Raw genomic sequence first — 22,391 nt, 5'->3', positions numbered from 1 at the left:
ACGTCAGTTTAATTACCATGGAAAAAAATCTCAATAGATTTTTAACTCTTCCTGGCATTTCTCAAAACTCCAGCAGCAGGGATGTCAAGTTTAGAAACAAACAAACATAAAGCTTCAGCACATGTTGAGCATTCAGATTTAATTTGTGGTCACAAATATTGGAGAATTTTAATTTGTTGCCTGTCTAGCAGCTGAAAGATAGAGATATACATCAGTAGAAAAGCAATGAGCTTTTGTTATTGCATGAGAAAAAAAATGTGTATTATATTTAATTGGAGAAGTCTAGCAAAATACCAAAGAGCATGGAAAAAAGATGTTTAAAAAGAAAAGATCTGAGTGACAGACTAGGAAAGACAAAGCGTACTGCTGTTCAACGTCTCACTGCTGGCAAGGAATTCGCCTGCTGGGGCTTCCCTTAGCAGATGAAGGCCAGCCAAATTACAGAAAACAAAATGCTTTCAGAATTTCCTCCCTGAACTGTTTTGATGACAAGTTCCTATTAAGAATTGTCGTGAATTCATCAGAAAGTAGATGCAGCTTCCTTTGCTTACTAGAAACTGATCATCACAACTTCTCCAGCATCAAACCCTGATAAAATAAAACTACTGTGCCATGTACCCTTACAGACATCCCGAGGGAGGAACAAGTGTGTCCTTGTCTCTTTGTGAAGCCCAGCAAAAAAGATAAGAAACTACCTTGGACACTAATCCCACAACACATGTTCACACTGGAATAGCTGGCAGTTATTACATCTGTTGTATTTATTATAAAGCATCATTCAGCAGACTGCAGCCCATGGGGACTGTGAAGACAGGATTTTGGATGGTTCTAGTGAACCAGGACACCATTCAAGCTAAATACGAACATTTAATAAAAACTAGGTACTGAATAGCAGGAAATTATCGATACAGGTGAAGGGTTTTGTAAAGTAAAATAATTGTAATTAAAAATATTTAACCCTCAAACTAAGGAAATATACAGATACGCAAGGAGGCACAGTAGAAATGCGATTTAGTAAAGAAAAAAAAAATGTTAAAAATAGAAGAGCGGCAGTGCTGGGTTGACGGCAGGACTTGATGGTCTCTTCCAACCTTGACGATTCTATGAAGCGCCGGTAAAACTACCAGCACTCCGAATACTTTCACGCTCTGTACAAGTAAATCCCTGGATGTTTCCTTGGGATTACACAGGCTACGGATTACAGGGATGCGCCGTCACCGGCGCGGCGCCGCTCGTGAGGGGAACAGAACGGTCTCACGGCGGGTCCCGGCGGGCGGGGGCGAGGCCCGGGTTCGTGTCGTCACAGCAGCAGGGAACGGGGAGCGGGGAAGGGAGCTCGTTTGTCACAAGAGCGGGGAGCGGGGAATGGGGAACTGGGGCCGGGGAGCGAGACCCGCCCGCCCAGCGCGAGCGGCCGAACGCGGCCCGGCCCGGCGCCAACCGCCGGATAGCGGCTGCCGGCGCCGACGTCACCGCCCTCATTTGCATACATTTACCTTTGCGCCCCGCGGCGGCCAATCAGCGGGCGCCGCTCACCTGCTGCGGCCGCACCCGCGCGCGGCCGGGGGCGGGGCCGCGGCCTCCTGGCGGAGCGGCTGCCGCGCGGGGCGGCGGTGGCGGAGCGATGGCGTGCGGGGGCTTCGCCTGCTCCAAGAACTGCCTGTGCGCCCTCAACCTGCTCTACACGGTGCGTGCCCGCCGCGCTCGGCCCGGCCGCGGCCGCTTCCTCGCCCCGCTGGTCCCGCCGCCGGGTGGGGTGGGGTGGGGAGGGGAGGGGAGGGGAGGTGGCGTGGTTCGCTGCGCTTCGCTGCGCTTCTCCTGGCGGGCTGTGGCTGCGGGCGTGGGGGGGGCTCCGCGCTGCGGCCGCCGGGCGGTCGCGGCTTCCGGCTCGGGAGGATGGGGTGGGAGCGGTGAGGAGGTGACAGCGCTTAGGCCGAGCTTTGTCACCGCGCGGACGTGGCTCCTCGGGATCAAAATCCAGGGCGGCCCGGGAGCGCTGCCCGCCCGGGGCGGCGGCGAGTGTCTCATCTCCTGGAAGGAGCGGCCCCAGGGCCTGGCCCGCTGGTGCCCTTTCTCTCCGTCTGGAAAGGGCGCTGCACCAACCCAGGCATGAAGCGGGGAAGGGTTTGTTTTGTTATTTCTCAGCCAGGGATCAGCACCCAAATAAGTGCAGTTCAGTCAGTAACGAGGCCCCCGGCAACCGCCGGTGTTCCCTGGGATGGACCAGGGCGTTACAAAGTAGGGCTGCCTCGGGTGGTGGGAACGTACATCGGGGGGAAAAAACGTAGGATGTTAAGCTGAAAGAGATGACTTTGCTGGGGAGCTCCAGGCAGGTGCTTGATTTTGTTCCAGCATGTTGGAGGGCTTGTTTTCAACAGAGAACAATAAAATCTCCAATTGTGGTGCAGCTATGGGGGTTTTTCCTTGCTATCTATTTTTAAAGGGCGTAGAAATAGCAAGTAGCGGGAGTAAGTGTAATGGCTTCCTTTCACAGCACATCTGGAGAGGTAGAATGTCCTGTAATGTTTCAAGTTAACAACTGTGCTTGGGAATGACTTTCAGCAGACTGAAATTGGGGTCAGCCAGTGCTTATGGGCAGTTGTATCCGTGCTTTTCCGAAAGCACTGCCCGATCTCGGCTGAAGGCAAGACAGGAGAACGAGCAGGTCTAACGCTGTTCGTCAGAACAAACAGTTCCCGTAGCTGGCAGTTCCTGGACCTGCTGGTGCTCACCAGGATGGAGCACGAAGGGATGTGGAAGTGCCTGTGCTGAAGCCAGAGTTGACTGTTGTTATATTCTTTGGTGTACGAGGTGACCCGCCCCCCTCCTCCCCCCACTTTCCTCAGAGCAGAAGAGAAACCTTTTTAGAGGAGAGGCTGTACTATTACTTGGTCTCCTTCCCTGGAGGAGCTTGAGGAGTGAAATATGTCCCTGAAAAAGTCTGGAGCATGCCTAGGCAGCCCAGCCTACCCACTGTCCTAGTCAGCCTGGATCTCTGTCATGCCTGGTAGTGTTGGGCTGCACCGAGCCAGAACAGAGGGGAGCAGATAGGCGTTGCCTCCTTTGGTGTCTGTAGTTGAAGGTAAGTTTAGTGTATGTAGAATGTCATGATGCAGCTAAGTTAGAATCATAAAATAGCTCAGGCTGAAAGGGACCCCAAAAGATCATCATGGCCAACTTTTCATGGGATTTTCCTGTCCCGGAAGGTGGGTTTTGGGTGCGTTATCCCATCCCAATTTCACTTTTCAGTTAATGCAATACTTCTTTTGTTATTTTTGCTATTATTCCTTGAGTGACAGAAGAGTGAGAGAAATCTGGATCTTTCTCAGATAATACGTGCACAGATCTTATTGTGATGTCACGTGGAGAGCAGGTGGTTTTTTTTCTAAAGACTCCATCGTTTATTTCTACAGCCAAATAGCCATATATTAACCAGGTGAAATGAGTCTGGTAGGTCTTTTGGGCATATCTGGCCTCAGCAAGGGCGGGCTGAACTTTTGGACTTTTGTAGTTCTGTCTGTGGTACCAGTACAGTGTACTTATGACCTTAATTTCTGCTCTGATGTCTCCTTGAGTAGAATTTACTTTGTGGGTGTCACTTGGTGTTCTGTCATTTGACCTATACAGAACATATGTTTTTGCTGAAGGGAAGGAATAACTTCTTTAAATGATAGTTACAAGAATATCCAATTGTCATTGCTAGTATTGTTTATTAATTATAGACAAGTTACAAGAATTAACGCTTTTAAATTCATAGTTGGAAAAATAACACTTAAGGTGCTTAGTTGGCCTGGTAGAGTTGATCTAGTAAAATGTGTGGGCTTCTCTGTTCCTTGGTTAGACAGAAACCTGAAATACAAGGGTTGTAGCAGCACAGTGAATAATGGACTTATTTTCTCCCAGCTGGAAAAAAAATACAGAATACAATCAGAGCAATAACCTAATAATTATATTTTTAAAATAGTGTTGATTCACTAATAAGTGGTGAGAAGGGAGTAGTAGAGGTAAGAAGAGATAGGTAACGCTTCTTGGATGTTTTTGTAACCAGCATTGATGTGTCTATGTGACATACTTGGAATGAATTAACCCTGAGAACTCTATATTGGAGGTTTCAGTTTATATTCTGCCTTTCTTTAAAACACTCAAAGATAGAATATTATATTGGAGCTTAATTTTTTTTTTTTTTTAATACTGCCTTCTTTTAGCTTTTTAGTAGTACACTAAGAAAAATATATCTCCTGGTAGTAATAAATCAGTTACTGGTTTAAGGCAAGAAACCAGATACCCAGTAACCTAATTGCTCACTTAATGTTCTTTTCAGATGTTACTTTGCTGATGACTTCTGGTTCTTTTCTGGACTAATGTCCTTAGGCCGTGATTCTGTTTTAAAATCTATTTTATATGAGTAATTCTGGCATCTATGCTGAGTCTTGCTGACTTTTCAGTATGGTTCATTATGGGTAGAGGAAGAGTAGAAAAAAAAAATTGAGACTATTGACTTTGGGTATGTAATGACGTATATTATCAGAATAAAGTCTTACATGGAAGAACTGAATACAAGGACCTTTAAAATACTAATTTTAGGTATCTGGCCTATTTAGTTTTTATTTAGTCAGTCATATTTACATTTCCCATCAAATGGCAAACCCGTACAAACTGTTTAAAGTGCCTGTCTGCAGAATTAATCAAAATTCAGGGATGTGTTTGTAACTTAAGCGTTCCTTCCAAGGAATTCTTCAGTAATTGTGTTGAGGTGCAAACAGTCAATATCTTGGTTCAAATGTGATTTTCAGAGAGGAAAGGGAAGTTCCTAACTAGTGGTGAAAGGCTGAAGTGGTAGGTGAGCCACAAGATTAAATATTCAAATTATAAAAAATACTGACCGTTCATTTGGGTGGTGTGTGCTGTTTTTGTCACCCAAGCAGCTACTTAATTATTGCTGCAGCAGGAAACATGTAACGTTTATTGGCAGCATGTAAATAGCTCACGTTTGTTTTGATGAGCAGGCTTTGTTTTTCTTACACATAGAGCAGCCATTTGATTTCAAGTAAAACATAAAGTACCTTTTCCATTAGAAGTGTGTATTTTTTAATAGCACAAAGTTTATTCCATATAAAAGCATCCACATTAACTTGTAACACTAGAAAGTACCTTATCAAAATAATTTGCTTTTCATATTACTTTGTTCTCTGAACCTCTTTTTTTTGGTTGCCTATTAAGTGCCCTGGTTTTTGCATCCATTTTCAAAGCATTGTGTTCAAAAGAGTTTTTTGGGCTTGTTTTATTTTATTTTTCCTGTCACTGTTTCTTGTTCTCTGGGTGCTGTAGTTACTGAAAGTGTATTTGTGCTTTATGCCCTTTTTTTCAAACTTGCTTTCCCTGTACTATGGAAATATGCAAAGATAAGTATAGAAATTCTCAGATTTGGACAATGTGTGCTAGGTGTCATAGAATGGTTTGGTTTGGAAGGGACCTTAAAAATCATGTAGGTCCAATCCCTCTGGCATGGACAGGGATACCTACCACTAGACCAGTTTGTTTAAAGCCTCCTCCAACCTAGCCTTGAAGGTTTTAAGAGGGTTTTTAATTCGTAAGTTATTTTGTAATAATGTTTGTCTTAGTTTCAGAGTTGCTGATGAAGAGGAGTGACCATGTTGCATCTTCCATGCAAATCTGTCTGCTTCACCTTTTTGCTGCATGGGGGAAGATTGGTGTTAGGGGCAGGGTGAACATCTGGATTTTCCTAGGGAAAGGGAATGTATCTTCTGTGTTCTGTGATATTTCCTGACTGGCATAGTGCCTACCCAGAGCCAGGTACAAGCAGACTGGAGTTAGAGAAGCACAGTTCTTGCCTCAAGTGGCAATTTCTTTCACATTGATGAGTGAGCCTGTGATCTCTGAATGCAACTTCATTTTGGTATGTCCTAAGTTTGGTTTCAGCTGTAAGATATAAATAACCTGCTGTTTGCCCTGTCTGACAGGCTCTGGTCAGCATTAAGCTGCGCAGCATGAAGAATTTGCCCCAGCACCTGCCTGTGCTGTGCTGGTCTACCTCATTTGTCACACCTGGATGCTCAGCAAATGGGGTGGGTTGCCTTGCAGCCATTTCTGTTGTTCTCAAGGACATTTTGAAGATGGCAGTATAAGCTGGGCTATCTAGTCTTTATATGTAAATAAAACTGGTAAAACAGAAGCTCCCAGGTATTAGTCAAGGAAGGTAATGTTGGTCATGTCAGTCTTGTGGCTTTTTTGTTTTCGTTGGCATTTTGGGAAGGTTTCTATGCTCACGCTTGAGAACACAGAAGAGAACAGCAAAAGTACAGATAGGTATTTGAAGATGTTTTGCCAGGGCTTGGGAAGGCCCTCAGCTATACTGTGTGTCAGTTTATAGCCAAAGTGACAGCAGTTTGTGGTGGTGGGTCCGTAGACCAGCTGGGAGTGGGTTTTGGTTCTTCACTGTCTTGTGCAGAGTGCACAGTGGCATTTGGAGCTAAGAAGGCAGCTTGTCCTTAGGAAAAGAGCAGGAGAACAACACGGCACAGAGGAGGAGGGTGTATGGAACATGGTGTGTTTTGATACTGCTGATCTTTTCAGCCATCCTGGTGGTGCAGATGGGCACTTTAAAACCAGCACAATTACTGAGAACCCCTTTGAATGCCCTGTAGAAGCCTTGTAGCTTACATCATTAGTTGTGGGTTATTGTACTCTTGTTTTTGTGTTGAAGGAGATGCAATGTGTGGAAGAAGGATCTGTGGGCTCACCAGGTTTTGTGAAAACATTTCACAACCTCTTAAAAAACAATGAACAAACACACAAGTAAAAGTAAACATTTTAGAACATAATTGTTCCTGCTGCACAGCAGAAAGCTTCCATTTGCAAAGACCAGAGAGTAGTAGGGGTTAAATCTCACTGACATTGTAGCGTGTAAGTAGTTTGTTACATGGCCAATAACATGAATAACTCTTTACAAGGCCTGAAACAGAAAGAACAGGCTTTTGTGGTAAGAGGCAGGAATGCTGCCTTTCGCGTAAATCGCTTGTTCCACATTCAAGGCTGTTCTATAATCAGACTACTGATCACTCTTCATTTAAGTAAGTCATGTAAGAGTGGAAGATTTTGCTTTGGAGGTACCCAGAGCTTTCCTTTGCTCTCCATAAAGCTGAAGTAGTACTGTAAGGGAATAAAGTTGCTTACAGGTTGAGTAGCTTACAGCTGTGATAGAAACCAATTTAGTTTTGTTTCAACTTGCTAAAGGTGCACCACTATGTACTGCCTGTTGTTTTAATGTAGTGCTTTTAAATGAATTACCAGGAATCAGAATTGTCTTCTAGACTCTCTATGGCTGTACAGAAATGGTTGGCCAAGTTGAAAGGGAGAGTGGTGGAAACCTCTACCTTCAGTATATATGCCATTTGACATTTAAATTTTAAAGCACCCTTAAAAGTAGTAGAATATGAACTTAAATGCAGAGAGAGAGGTTAGGGAGGATGTATTTCATCATTTGTGTAATCTCTCTGGTTTTAGTTCCTGTTCCATATCTACCCTGACAGCTCTTCTGTAAATATTTCCCATGCTGATACAAGTATAAATGCTATATAATCTCTTTACCTGGGAATGGTGAATCGGTAGTTCTTGAAATTTAAATTCTGAAATGTAGTTTTTACCAATTCCTGTTTGTACGGAGATGGTAAGGAAGCAGTGGGAATACCAACTTCTGCATATGACTTCCTTCCTAGTAAGCAGTCCAAGCTAGTTGAAATACCAAAAAGTTGCCAGTTAATCAAGACAGCAGATTTGCTGGTGGCCTGCTGTTATAGGAAGGAGGAAGTGGTTTTAGCATTTGAACTGTTTCTCAGTGGCATTGTATAGAGAAATAGTTTGTCAGTATTTGTTTCTTTTTTGTAATGTAGACTGTAAGCTTGCACATAAGTACAGAAGGGGTACTTGTGGAGAGAAATATGTTTTTTCCAGTACAGGAATGAGGGAAATGAGCAGCTATGTGCACAAGAGAACTTGGATTTAAAGAAGAGAGCAAATTAAGAGATTTGTTAGAGAAACTGTTATTTTTGGAACATCTCTGAAATTCAGATGTGTGTATGTGTGTATAAAAAAAAGAGAACTAAACTGGTGTCTGATCTGTTCCACTGATCTTGAATTTAAATCTTACCTAAAATTGTCCCTATACAGATACTGACATTGGAGTAATGTTTCATCTACTGACAATGTGCTTGATTTTTTTTTTTTCCCATTTCTTTTACTCCAAAGTAGAAATACCCTTATCTCATAGGGATAACCACTGATCTTCATTTAGGGTTTGTGCTACCTAAATGTTTGTTCTGGTAAAGTATTTACTTAATTTCAAAGTTATGAGTTTATCTATTGAATTATGCTAAGCCTGTATTTGTGCATGTGCCTTTTAAGTAAGGTGGCTAGGGTTTGAATTGATGGAGAAGATAATATATAGTAAATGAAGATATTAAATACAAAATACTGTCACCCCTCCACATGTATACACCTTCCATGGCTTGGTATTGTTTTTCTGGTATTTGGACAGTGTGTGCTTGTAGCATCATTCTGTACACAAATAACTCCAGTTTGAGGTTATTATAGATTCTTTGCTCTTAATGCTTGTTGGCTTTTATGTGAACACGCCTTAAGTGAATGTGACCTTTTAAATCACTTCTGAGAACAAGACTTGTACTCGTGTTTTTTGAAGCCGTGTAAGTACTTCTGAAGAATCATTTATTGCTCTTTTATTGTGAGACTTTCTTACTGCTTATAAGAAGGTGCTTTGTTGATAGTTTAGAAACTGTGTAGTGAGCTAGATGGTGCAGAAAAGTCCTTGGTCAGTGCTAAATCCATCTCCTTTCTGCCTGGTAAAACTTTGATTTTTGGTGTGGAGAGAGTGGCATGGTGAAAGTGCTGGCTGTGGTGTGTGGCAGTGTTGGTTGGAAGGCATTTTTGGGGCTCATCAGTCCAGGCGCCTGCTCAGAGCAGGATTATGAATATCAGTGGCTTGCCATCTGTGGCTTAGTCTGTGGAGTCTTGTAAACTCCTGAGAACACAGATCATCACCTCTCTGAGTAAGGCACCAAACCACCTTATAGATGTGTTTTCTAATGTCTGGTCTGAACCTTCCAAGCTGTTACTTGTGATACCCAGAAGAGTTCGCCTCCATGTTCATGTAATACGCCTTCAGCTTTAGTTACTATGTGATTATCCCTAGGCAGCCTCTTTGTCATACTAAACAAACCCAGATCCATCACCTCTTCTCAAACCTCTCATCCTCAAGGCTCCAGGCTGTTTTACCGACTCATTACCGGGTTCTCAAATTCCTTTTCCACTTGAAATAGAACACAGTATTTGAGCTTCAGTCTCACCAGCATTGTGTTTCCTCTGATTGCACTCCACTTGGCTTTCCCTGTTTGCAATGAGAGCTGACTCCTGGCTTGTATTCAACCTGATGAACAGTTTGATCTCCCTGTCTATCTCAGTAACGCTGTTGTTCAGCTGGTCCGATCCCAGGCTCCACAAACACCCAGGAGCACAATTTTTCACTTTGCAAGGTTCCTAAGGTTGGCTTAGGCCTCAAGTTTATGAAGGTATATCTGAGTTAAATCTCTATTTGCAGAGTCAACCACTCTTCCTTGTTTGGTATCATCCACAAATTTTCTAGGGATTAATTTTGTGTTGTATTCAGGTTGTTGATGAAGATACTGTGTGATATTGGCTCCAGTATCAGCCTTTGTGGTGGTGCTTACCTTCTACCAGCTGGATGCTGAGCCATCAGTTACTGCCCTTCAAGTTCAGCAGTCCGGCCTGGGGCCATTCAGTCCCACAGGCCATTTCTCCAACCCTCCCATGGGAAACTGGATTAGCCCTAATCACTAAAAACTGGACTGTGATTTCAGATATATCTGGCAGATACATTAAGCAAATATTTGAAGTGTTATTAACCAAAGCTAGCTTTGTGTAAGTAAATTCATATAGGTAAAATGAAGTTTCACAGGTAATTCCGTCTTCCATGGATGATACTGTTTACTTTGGGAGACTTCTGCTGCTGTGAAATGTGGTCTCTCAGTAAAATAAAACGCGACATCCAGAAGCTGCGTAGAGAGTCCTTCTTCCTTTATTTAACGGAAATACATGGCCTTTTTGCATGTAAGTAAAGCTCGTATGTTTAGAATGTACGATACTCATTTGAAGTGGTTGGGGTCACTAATTTTGTTTCATTATACTATAAAGTCATAGCAGCTCCAGTTTTAGAAATACTGCATATAAATCCTTTCATCTCAAAACACTGGAATAAGCACTGTTGAGCAGTCATTTCTGGTGGCTAAACAGTGCATAACACTATGAGCCTTGCATTCAGTTGTTTTACAGACTTGTAAAACCTCTTCTCAAAACAGCTTAAGTTATTTTTCCTTTTGTAGTCATGTGCTTTTACTTTAGTTTTTTGCATTATGGCACTAAAAAACTATAGAGAGAGAGTATTCCTCTCATTCAGATAGTCTATGCCAAATCTGAGTATGAAGGAATAACCATAATTTCCTCTTCCTGTAAACATGTGGAGGAGACAGAAACTTAATACTAAATCAGTTTCTGGAGTGGTTTATAAATCTATAGTCTCCATTCGAAACAGTGTCAATTTTCCACAATTTCAAGTGGCAAGATAGGAGTAGCCAGTATGATTTTGATCCAAGTGATGGATCTGCCTGACTGGATACAGCATTTTCACATAGTTTGTCAGCCAGAGCCCAGTAGCATGGATCTGTGGTCACACTGAATTTCCAGATGTTTTAAGGAATTGGACAATGGACAACTTGGTCAAGTGAAAGAAAATAGAGCCTTGGTATTATGGAGGTAACACTTGAAAATGAGATTGATGGCTCTAAAACTTGAATGTGATTGAATTTGAAACTGAACTATTTTATGTTATTTCCTGAATGTCTGGAATTCACTAATGGGATTAAACAGAGAAGCTTTTTTTTCCCCACTTGATTGAAAACTTGATTGAAAACCAGAGCTGTTCTAGATTCAACATGTGGCTGTTTCTACCAGAAAACAGGTACATCTGGTTTTTTGTGCCAGGGTGTCAGGACAGTTCTAGTGTCATGCAACTAATTTTATGCATATATAATCAGATTAATGTAAGATGAGATCAGTAATGGCAGCAAGAAGCAACTGGTACTCTGCGGCTCACAGACTGGGTGTTAGAGGCACAGAGTTTGTCTCTTGTTTTGATTTCAATATTTTAAGAACAAAACTAATTTCATCTAATGCTTTTGGACCTCTTATGAAATGAACAAAGAGCTGAACAAATACACATATTGGTATCTTGGAGGCAGATTGGTGAAAGTCAAGATTTGCCCTCAGACAGAAGAGTATTGGTGAAAAAATCATTAGGAGCAAAGTTTCATCTGCTCTTCTTTGTGAAATAAATTGAAATTTGGCGTTGCCTGTGAGATTTGTTTTTTAAAAACCTATGTAGTGACAGTGTGAGTTCAGTGCTTAGAAGCGGATGCAGAGCATGGGATATCAGACACCACTTTTTGATTGGAAATTGGGCTGTGGGGTTTCTTGTTACTTGCTTCTGATACTTACGTGGAAAAATAAATCTTTGCAGTGGAATGAGACTGTGAAATAAAGTGAGTGGACATAGGTCAGAAAAGATAGGTCTTGCACTTAACTGTCTAATCTGATTGGCAAGGCTAATTTTTAATGCTTTAATTATTTTAAAGCATGGATTCAGAAAATTTGTCTGTGTTAGAGCCAAGGCATTTTGCTTTATTTTTTTATTCAGTCCTCTCTGTAATTTTGATTCATGACACCTTGGCCTGTTGTTTTGGTTTTAAATAAATGTGGTAATTTAGGCTTTTTGTTTAAGGGAAACAAAGACAAATGTGAAATCATCCTAAAACTCTGCTGGTATTGAACAATTCCTTTGAATTTTATATCTTTTTTTGTCTCTTTGTGTGTTAAGAGAGACGTGTAGGTATGACAAATATCCTGCTTTTGTTCTTGCAGGCTCTTAAATTTCTTTTGTGGATTATTGGCTTTTGGTAAAAAGTTTTTTAAGATGTATTCCTGTGTGAACACAAAAAAAAATCCACCGGCTGTGTTTCGATCTTGATGAGCATCTCTAGTTGTTTTACTAGCTTTCTTGATGTTACCTTAGATTTCCATGTTTCAAAAGCAGCATTATGTAGGTTAGTCCTCTAAAATGTACTTAAATGGAAAAAGTATACACATGTATTTGGCATTAAAACCAACAAGAATGCCCAGCTGTAGGGTAAGTATACTGAAGTGGTAAGTTGGAAATTACTTTTTTTTTTTAATATGTCCTCCCTGCCTCTGGGTAAACAGTAAAATGTCATGAGAATGGGCCTTGTTTGAATGGAAACTGGCGAGCAAGTGTAAGTGTTTGCTCTACACCTGTTGTTAAATGAAGCCGAGTATTTGGACTAGACTAAGTGCTTACTGTTTTATGTCGTTGGTTTCAGGTTTTTTTTTAAATAGCTATACAGCTGGGTATTTTTTGGTGAGATCAGAGTTTTGGAAAGTTAAAAATTGCATGTTGAATTGGTGTCATTTAACAGAGAATATAATGAGTGATATGTTGCACATAGGTCTGTTTGAAACCAGAGTCTTGGGCATCTTGTGCATTGGACATCTGGGTTGGTTTTGTCTGCTGCTTCCCTCCTGCTGGATTTCATTACAGATTTCTCTGCAGCTTTTCATGTTGGAATTTGTTTTTTCTTGGGGTCGTGTTTTCTTTGTATGGAAACAGGAAAGGCTGAAGCTTCCTGCCCATATAAACAATAAATCTCTGTGAACTAACTGGAACAGATTCTGCCTGCCTTCCCTGAATACCATGTTTAAAAGGAAGGAAACACCATAAGTGTTTTGGGTATTGAAATAGGATTGACTTAATAGTAGAGCTATTTTCTTGAAGAAATATGCAGAGGAGAAAGGATGCCTTTATTGTTTTACTGCATAGTCCTTGAAATTCAGATCTGAAATGTATTTTTGTGTGACCGTGTTAAATGTTGCATTACATCATCAAGTATGTAGAAACTTTTCTTACTAATTAATACAGCTGATTCCAGTAAGTTTTGGCAAAGTGCACTTCTTTACACATTCAGAGCTGTGCAGATGTATATTCTATTTTTTTTAAATATACTGCCATAGTTTCACAAAACATCCAAAATTTTCGTCCTTATTCCACTCTGAATTAAAGCTGATGATTTTTAGCTTATTTGTCAATTACGTTATGGTCTACAGTTTAGTTTCTCTAGTCAGTCACAGATAGTACAACATGGCTTGACTTATAGGTAGACTGAGTTGTAACAGTGCCACATCGACAGTGTGGAAGAATATGTATGCCTTAAAACATCTGGAACTGAAATTACCTATACAATGATGTGGATGATTGGTTTGTTTAGGGTTGTGGTTCTTCTCTTTGCACCAGAAAGACAAATTGCACCTTTCTAAAAACAACTTTAATGTAAAAAAATTATCTGTGTGTGGGATATGCAGTCTAACTTTGTGTTTTCTTTTCCCTCCAGCTGGTGAGCCTGCTGCTGATCGGAATTGCAGCATGGGGAATTGGCTTCGGCCTCATCTCTAGTTTCAGAGTCGTTGGAGTGGTAATTGCAGTAGGAGTCTTCCTCTTCTTTATTGCCTTAGTTGGATTGATTGGTGCAGTGAAACATCATCAAGTATTGCTATTCTTCGTATCCTTCTGATGCATTGCATTGATTGCAGCTTTGTTGAAGCCATGTAAACAACCTGCTCTGTCAGCTGAGACTGCTGGGGGAAGTACTTCAGAAACAGAACTGAAATTCACAATCTTACTTTGGTCAAGTGCAGTCTAAATTAGACTTCCTTTCCATTTAACTTTGTTTCAGTTTCCTTTTTTTTCTCCTTTGTTGTCTCCATTGCTCTGAAGATAGAAGTATTCACATCTCTTTTTAAAAATAAGACTATTTTAATTCTTTGAGAGCTTTTTATGGTGGCTCACTGTGTAACAGGTGCCTCTTATGTGTGCTCACCCCTACACGAAGCTAAAGTAGGTGAACTATTAATATTTAACTTTTTTGGTCTGTGGATAAGAGCTGACCTCCACTTTACAAACAGCTTAATTGTGTGAAGTGTCTGCCTCTGAACACAGCAGACAAATTTTGAAAGTACTCCCCAACTTTCAAAACATGATCTTTAGTATCAAAGTTTATTCTTTTTGTTTTATACCATTTTCAGATGCATTAGTCTGAAAGTGTGTGAGGCTGTGTTCCAAGAGCAACTCTTACCTTTTTTTATTTTTAATCTATGCTAGAGTTATTTTTTTGTAATTAATTACAAGACTATGTCATTGAAAAAAGATAATCTGAATATGCAATACCCAGAAAAATATTTTTGTAACTACTTTATTTAAGTGAAGTATATTGAAATGACATGAGTCCCTAAAACTGGAGAAATTGGCTGGAGATTTTTCTCTGAAAGCTCCTTTTATTAACCTCTCTGCTCATGTTTTCTTGCTAGGCAAGAAATACCTAACCTGGAAATACCAGCTATGTATAGTAGTAGCCAAAAAGAGATAATATATGGTGATTGGGTTTTGGGAACATTATTTAGGTCATCTTTTCCACAGTCAGTCAGAATTTGCTTCCATAGTTCTTTTGTTTTAAAGGACTTACTGTTATCCAGTGAAATAAGGAATACCATTAGGAGGCTATGTTATAAAAACAAAATTAATTTGAGAGTATATCCTTAACTATTGTTTCCAGTACATGATTATTCTTCTGCTAGTCTTTATTGTTCAGTTTTCTGTCTCATGTGCGTGTTTGGCACTAAATGAGGAACAGCAGGTAAGAAAAGTTTCCTGACTTCTCAGTTAATCTATAGCATAACACTATAAATATATATTTACATGGGCACATGTATTTGTATATAGTCCTCCATAAAATGGGGAGAGCATATTTTAAGAAAATCAGCAGTACCCTATTTATTAAAGACTAGGTTTTGGTCAGTGCTTGGCTTTGGTAGCTAGAAAGAAATACATTTGGGTCCTAAAATGACTTTCATATGTCTTTTTATTTTTAATTGATATGGTTTTGAGCTTCCTTTCTAGGTTTATGGTCACAGGTATAGCAGCACGATTTCTTGGCTCTATCTCATGTTCAGCGATTTCAGATAAACTGATGAAATACACAGTAATCATGGTGTAAATTTGATAAAGTCACTGAATTGTTCTTGTGTAACTGGAGAGGTCATAACTACGTTTGGCATTTACATGTGAAAGTAAAACAATCTTCCATGTGGTATGGAGACCAATTCTTACTGCATAAGAAGTGGGTAAGGCTGCAGTGACTGAACAATCAGCTTTTGCATATGAGCATGCTTTTTGTGTAAAGCCTGGGCAGTCCCAGCTAGATTAGTTGCATGTCCCATTACTAGGGGTCTTGTTGGGATTAGCAAAAACAAAGGAAGAAAATGAATTATACCCATGAATGTCCTGCTGTTAGGTGCTGTTCTTTCATTAGCTACACAGGCTGTTTGGACACTCCAGTCATTCTTTAATATGTTTATATTCTCCCGTTGAGCATCAAGATCTGAAGGCTTTAGTTAGGGCATTATCAAGTTGATTTTGTATATTGGTTTGCAGTGTAAAACAGTTCAATTAATGTAATATGTATTTACTTATGGCTTCTAGAGTGAACTTCTAGAGGTGGGATGGAGTAACACCAACAGCGCAAGAACAGATATTGAGAGAAATCTGAATTGTTGTGGATTCAGAGTTTTTTATGCGAATGAAACCTGCGCCGCTGTAAGTTCTTCAAGCGTGAAAAACCATTACTTTTTCACACTGTTTGTTCAAAAATGTACAACTGTTTTCATAGTTACAGAAAGCAGCATTTTAACAAGTGTGTAATGTAGTTCTTACAGTGATACTAAGCTCTTCTCTTACTGGAAAGACAATCACAGGGCACCCTGCAAAGCTTGTGCTCCACTGTCATTTATATACTTGCTCTCTTGGAGTCTTTTAAAACTGCTGGAGTTTTGTCCATGGGTAGCAGTCTCTTCTAGAGCAAGCTAGATGCTTTCAAACAACAAAGTGTCATCAGAAAATGGAAAGCAATTCTCTGTATCTGCTACAGGATTGTCTTAGAACTCTCCACTGTAGACCATGTGCACCGATAATGGAAGAATATTCTGGAATGGTGCTGAGATTTGTCGGAGGGATTGGGCTCTTCTTCAGTTTCACAGAGGTGAGTGGGTGGTTAGAAAGTTGAGTGCTTTTTCCCCACTTTTAAAGCTTTGTTTTATGAAACACAATTTTAGGGGGTTTCTTTCAGGAAACCTTAGTCCAATCTCAGGAGTCAAATAATTAATTAGGCCAAATTTTTCAAAGCTACGAGCTTGCTTAAGTCTGTCAGAGGGAAAGCTTTTCTTGCAACTTTGTTATTTAGACAACAAACCTCAGCATTAAAATGTGGTGCTGTAAAGTTTAAGCTTTTCAGAAAGTTAGCTGTTCAAGTGTACCATTCTCCAACAGTAATAAAAAGAGTGTTGTTGCTTTACCTTGGTCCCGCTTCTTCCCACCTATTCCCTACTCTAGCACACATAAGGTCTTTGAGGATTTTTTTTTTTTTGGTGCCACCTGTAGTGCAAATGTAGACTTGCATGAGGAGTAAACTGTATTTTAAACAGTAGGTTAAAATTAAAAAGGTCTTTTGACTCTTTGCTTTAGTACCATGATGATACATAACTTGCTTTATCGATTGGAGTATAAAAATCCTCAGAGCACGTCTTTTCTAAGCCCAGAACAGGGCATGTGAAAATGTTCTTCCTGCTGCTTAGTGCAGTTTTTAGAAGGCTTGTCCATACGACAGCGACAAGAGAGATATGGCAACTTAAACAGAATCACTCTGACCTCAGCCATCTCTACTAAAAATGTGAAGGTGCTGGGATGTGGGAAGATAGTTGGGGGGATGGCAATATTTGAAAAGGCACAAGAATAGCCATATAGTTAAGTGGTAAAATGAAACAATTTGGAGGATTTTTTTATCATTATACTAAAAGCACGTTTATAGGTAGTTATCATTTGGGAAGGGGGGAAGAATAATTTAACTTTCATTATAACAGTGGGAAATTTTTTATTGCATTGTGAATATGGGTTTGGATTTTTTTGTTTATAGTTTTGGCTTTTTTGTTTTGTTTTTCTCTCTGTTGCTAGGTATGATTTTTCTCTGAGAGAAGAGAGGGTGCATTGTTTTTTCTAATTAAGAAAGATGGAGTGTGGTTGTACAATTTTAGCAACAGTCAAATATCCTAAACTTGTATACTGGAAATTCATTGTCCTGATTTAATGTTTAAAACAAATTTTGTAAAACTAGAGGATGGGATGGAGCCCTCTGTTTAATAATGTCTTTGGTTTTTATTTTCAGATTCTGGGAGTCTGGCTGACTTACAGATACAGGAACCAAAAGGATCCCCGTGCAAATCCTAGTGCATTTATTTGATAAGTTTATAGAGGACTGAATCTTCTCTCTGCACCCTCTACTTAAAAATACTGATTCTCCATAGTTTGGTATTTCTCCATAACAGGTAGTCTACACGTTCCCAAAATAAAACTCAAGTTCTATAAGAAATGTGTAGTTTTCATATTTAATTTCCACTATTTTTCTTCTAAGAATCTCTATCTTAAAGTAGATGGGTGCATTCAGTAGCTGGGCAGAGTTGAACTGCTGGTTAAGACTTTGTTAATCTGATATGGTGAACTCTATACAGTGAGTTTTATACCACTACTGGGTTATCTGGTGTAAAAAAAACCCCAGAGGTATTTTCTGCTGTATTCATTGATTATAAAAATTCACATGAATTCTCATTAAGATGATAAAAATTTATGGTGGATGGTTGGGTATGGTTTACTTAGGTTTTAGGATGTACTCTAGTAACCTTTTTTGTCTCCCACTTTCCTGTTAAGGTAAAAGTAGAAGCTAAAGATGTTATTTTCTATAGTGCACATTAAGTGTATGTTAATGACTACTGTAGTTCTTCACCCCTCCTCTTCCCTGTTTGTTTTGGTTTTCTGGTGGCTTTAGCATTTTGTTGAGAATAAAAACAATGTTAATGGATATTGTCATTATGAGAACAATGAGTGAAGAAAGTCAGGAGAATGTAATCTGCAGCTGATTAACTTGAAACTTTTTTTCCTTGACAAGTGAATGAAGTTTGGTATTTGCACAATCATTGTCTGTCATCTCTGATGTAAGAAACTTGATGTCTGGAAAGTTGCTGTACAGCTTTTTTAGATGGTGTAAAGTCATTGTTGTAATAACTCAGCAGTGTATATTTCTCTGTCATCCAGATAACAGTCTTGATTTCATGAGAGATTGAATGACATGTAAAAAAAAGAAAGAAAAACAGCAACAAAATAAAATGGTTTCCAGTAGTTTGTTTTCTGAAAACAAAGAATTTGATTTAAAATTCAAGTTACCCATGTAGCAAGTACTGTCTGAGCTGAAGGAAAGCATGGTCCCTCTTGCTGCCTGTAACAGAAGTGGTGCCTCAGCTGAAACAGCAGCCATCTGAACACCCAAGGTGCACAATGTTCCATTTGTTTCTGATCACACTGAATTGCAGATCTGCACTACACATTTTCTTCATTCATTCTTCACTCAGTTGCTGCTGCTGGCAGGGTAGGTAGTTGCTGTAGCCTGAAAGACAGCTCTACAGGAAGAAAAGGGGAAGAGATTAAGGCCCTCTGCCAAGGAATACAGCACCTGAGCAAGGTGGAAAGGAAGTCTGGAGGCAGACAGAAGTAGATTCTCGTACAGTCTCTCTTTAGTAGGGAGATCCCTCCTTACTCCTGCAGAGGAGGCAAAAAGAGGTTGAAACACATGCCCATCAAAGCACTTTCAGACTTTCACAGCCAAGTGCTCCTGAAGAAGGAATTATCTTGAGGTTTTGAAGGGGAAGAGCAGAAACTAAAAGCAGCAGGATATCAAGAACTTGCCATAGAACTGCTTCTCTCCAGGTATAGCTGAGTTTTCAGCATCCGTGGTCAGCACCTTCTCCTGGAGCTGCTCTGGGAGCTGCTGCTGCGCCTGCCCAGCTGCTGTGTCTGGCTTGAGCACGTACCTGGAGATCCGGGGTAAGAGAGCTCACTCATGTGCTGAAACACCTTAAGAGCCTTCAGGCCTGCTGAAGTCTAATAAAATGGACGCAGCACTTTTTTTCTCCCAGTTGCTGTCCTGTTTCCCTCAATTGCTCCCTAGCCATTCCCAATACGTATCAAGAGAACAGTGATCTCATGGCCACCTTTAGGAACAGTTCATTTTCCTAGTTTAGACAGGCTCTGTGTTTTGTACATTACAGTAAAAAATCCAAGGAGCTGTCATATGGAGTGGGTTACTGAAGCTTAAAATAATACCACATTGCTACTTCAATTTTGACTTTTTTCCGAATTGTTTTTGTAGTGCTTAGTTTTGGGTGGATCTGGTTTCATAAATATGATGGATTATACTGGAGTATAAATGTGCACTAATGCAAAAATACTGAAAATATTACCACTTCCTAAACTCTCATGTCTCATAATGTGAATTTGTTTTAGTAGTCAAAAGACAGATCAGTGGTGTGTATGGAATGATTAAAGTTTTTCTATCATACTAAAAATACATAGTCTCTTGGGGATTGTGGTTAAACAAACCCATCCACGCACACAAACATTGAAATTCCCAGTCAGAGGTGTGGATTTGCTTTCCAAACCTGATTCTGAAAGGGACAATAGAACACTGACTTGGTTTTTGGGAGGTGAAGAATGTTGCCTCTCACGGAAAGTCTGACTTGTGTGAGTATACAAGAAATGCTGTACTGTTCTGGCATGCCAAACTAGAGCACTTTAAAAAGTTATACCTATTCTTGGTGGGTTTTGTCATTGAATTTTGTTGCTTTCTCCTTAAAAAACGTTTTCACCACACAAAGTTTTTTTTGTTGTTGTTTTCTAAAGATGCATTTTAATTTTCACCTGACTGCTTGAGATTTGGACTTGATTGTAACCAGATTTTCTAGAAGCTATTTACACCACCACAGTGTCAAAGTAGCAGAGCGATTTAGCTTGAAGCATTCTTGCTGCTTATATTAGATGTCTTTTAGCCTTAGTTGTGTTGAAATGCTTTCTTCAAGTTGGTTATTTTGCAAAAATGTAGAAAGATGTCTTTCTTCAAAACACATACACGTTTTTATCATATAAAAATAATTGGCTATAAAACAATAAAATCCAATTTTTCTCCATCAGCGTGAGAAAGTGAATCCAGATATTGACTAAGATCCTGATACTACTGCACAGTATTTGCCACCTTTCACATGAAAGTAATTATTAGGGAAAGCTTGTATGTATGACTTGAAGTGATATCTGTAAAAATGTACCTTAAAAGCTATAGCTGACAAGTGAATAGGAATGTGTTAGTGCTCTTAACTTGCGTTATTATTTTTAGACCTAATTGTTTAGAAGACTGACTGAATGCTAGTGGAATTCTTGAAATCCCCATATCCATCCTGTGTACTTCAGGTTATCTAACGATCATGTGTAGTTCAGCAATGATTTCCCAGGTTTTCCAAAGAAATCGAAAGAGGCTTTCTTAGTATCTCAGCTTGGCTTGGTGCCTCCATAAACCTAGAAAAAATCTTCATTTAGAGGAAAGGATTAAAAGAGCAGGATTAAGTTGACCGTTTATGTATTAAGATTCTTGAAAATTTAGTTAAGGTGAAAACAAGAAAAGCATAGCCTTGAGTGCAAAAAAAAATTAGTTTTTTTCAGTTTCAGAAGCTAATTTCTTGATACTTGCAGACTGGACTAACTTGGGTATTTGCATGTAGGCATGTAGATTAGTAGACCCTTGTAGTTACACTTTATATCCATTTACTGGATGTTATACATAGCATCAGTACATCTGCTTAAGAAAACGAAGCTACTTCAATAGTGTTATAAAAACAGCTTTGTAAAGCATGATGGCACAGGCAGCCTTTGTTTTATGTCACATACAGAGCTCTAGCAAGTGTACTTTGGGTTGAGTAGATAAAGATGATTCTGATGACCAGCTGCTCCAGCGTCCCTCTGTGCTGTCCCTCTGCTAAGTGATGTGACCACATTGTTTGCTTTTTGTAACCGATGCATGGTTCTAGAGAATATTTCTGCCCCCCACTGCATCTCTTTATCCTCTTATCTTCTGGATGCTACAGTAGAGAGTAACATCTTACTGAAGTGCTGAAAGAATGCTGAATTGCATGTCTGGGACCCTTTCCAGGTACCTCTTGAGGTCTTCTGGTAGGTAGGGTTCACATAGCTTGCCAAAGATATATTAACAAGTACCTTCCTTCTGATGTTGCTGAGAGATTCCCTTGAGCTGAAACCCTTGCTTCTCTCGCCTGTCCTGCCCTCCCAAGTGTTTTCCTCTTTTGTAGTCCTCATCATGACTGGTAGTGGCAGTAATGGTAATAGAAGTGGTAAGAATACTGTCATTGCCAAAGAGCTGAGAAAATAATGAAGGCATGGTCCTGGTCGAAGTGTGTCTCACTGATGCTGCTGAGTTCAGAGACAGCAGATACTTGGGGATGGAAAGTCTCCTTTTCGTGTAAGTCTGTAGGTAGTGTCTACTCTCATGGTGTTCATCTGCAGCATTTATTTTAGTTCTGACTTCTATTGTCCCTTTTGGGCTTGTAAATAATTATAAGCTGTAACACAGTCATGAAACCAGCCACATAGGCAGTGTGGTATCACTTTATTAATCATCTCAGGGCTTTACTGAAATCTGGTGTAAGCAGGGGCCCTTTAAGGGAAGCAGTTACATCTTAAATCACTTCAGAATGCAGCCAGGTCAAAAGAAAAACAAGCCCCATATGCAAACAGCCCCATTCTCTAGTCTTTCTGTGAAAGATTTGCACTTGTTAGCTGTAAAGAAAGGGCTGATAATGAAAGCTCCACATAGGCTGGTGTAACTAGAAAATAATTTGAGATAAAGTAGGGTGAGTAATAGCTTAGCTAGCTGCTGAAACTGGAGATAAAAAGCTGCTTTCCTCTACTGGATTTGGCTGGGTGAAGTTGATTCTCTTCACAGTAGCTTTGTGTGGTGCTGTGCTTTGGATTTACAGCCACAACGGTGCTGATAACACAAGGTTGTTTTCTGTGATTGCTGACACACAGAGAAGAGGTCGCTGCTGCTGCCTTACACTGCCCTGTCAGCAAGTAGACCTGGGCTGCAGGAGAAGTCGCGAGGGGACAGAGCTGAGACAGCTGACTCCAGCTGAGTAAGGGGATAGGCCATATTCACCATGCAAACTGGGAGACACGTTTAGAGTGATGGTGTTTATCTTCGCAAGTCACCATTACA

At 40.1% G+C, this 22,391-nt stretch overlaps 1 protein-coding gene across 2 annotated transcripts; it reads left to right on the top strand.

The window, feature by feature from the left end:
• Window positions 1-1,549: 1,549 nt before the first annotated feature.
• Window positions 1,550-20,295, top strand: TSPAN13 (tetraspanin 13). 2 transcript variants are annotated; one of them, XM_032110483.1, is made up of 6 exons: window positions 1,550-1,687; window positions 13,569-13,736; window positions 14,787-14,867; window positions 15,713-15,826; window positions 16,158-16,268; window positions 17,448-20,295. In XM_032110483.1, the coding sequence occupies exons 1-6, from the start codon at window positions 1,625-1,627 to the stop codon at window positions 17,520-17,522; spliced, it is 612 nt and encodes a 203-aa protein (XP_031966374.1). In that variant the 5' UTR covers window positions 1,550-1,624; the 3' UTR covers window positions 17,523-20,295. The 2 variants fall into 2 exon arrangements, with proteins under 2 accessions (XP_031966374.1, XP_031966381.1); XM_032110490.1 differs by lacking the exon at window positions 1,550-1,687 and adding an exon at window positions 1,941-2,124.
• Window positions 20,296-22,391: the final 2,096 nt, after the last annotated feature.

Source organism: Corvus moneduloides, chromosome 1, assembly GCF_009650955.1.
Source record: "Corvus moneduloides isolate bCorMon1 chromosome 1, bCorMon1.pri, whole genome shotgun sequence".
NCBI lineage: Eukaryota > Metazoa > Chordata > Aves > Passeriformes > Corvidae > Corvus > Corvus moneduloides.
The sequence above is the reverse complement of the archived record's forward strand: the minus strand, read 5'-3'. Positions and strand labels throughout refer to the sequence as shown.

Bases quoted from the DNA above. Each gene is read 5' to 3' on its own strand.
- TSPAN13 (XM_032110483.1), top strand. From the start codon at position 1,625: ATGGCGTGCGGGGGCTTCGCCTGCTCCAAGAACTGCCTGTGCGCCCTC. The intron at 1,688-13,568 runs GTGCGTGCCCGC...TTTTCCCTCCAG, and splicing joins CCCTCAACCTGCTCTACACG to CTGGTGAGCCTGCTGCTGAT. The intron at 14,868-15,712 runs GTAAGAAAAGTT...TATGGCTTCTAG, and splicing joins CACTAAATGAGGAACAGCAG to AGTGAACTTCTAGAGGTGGG.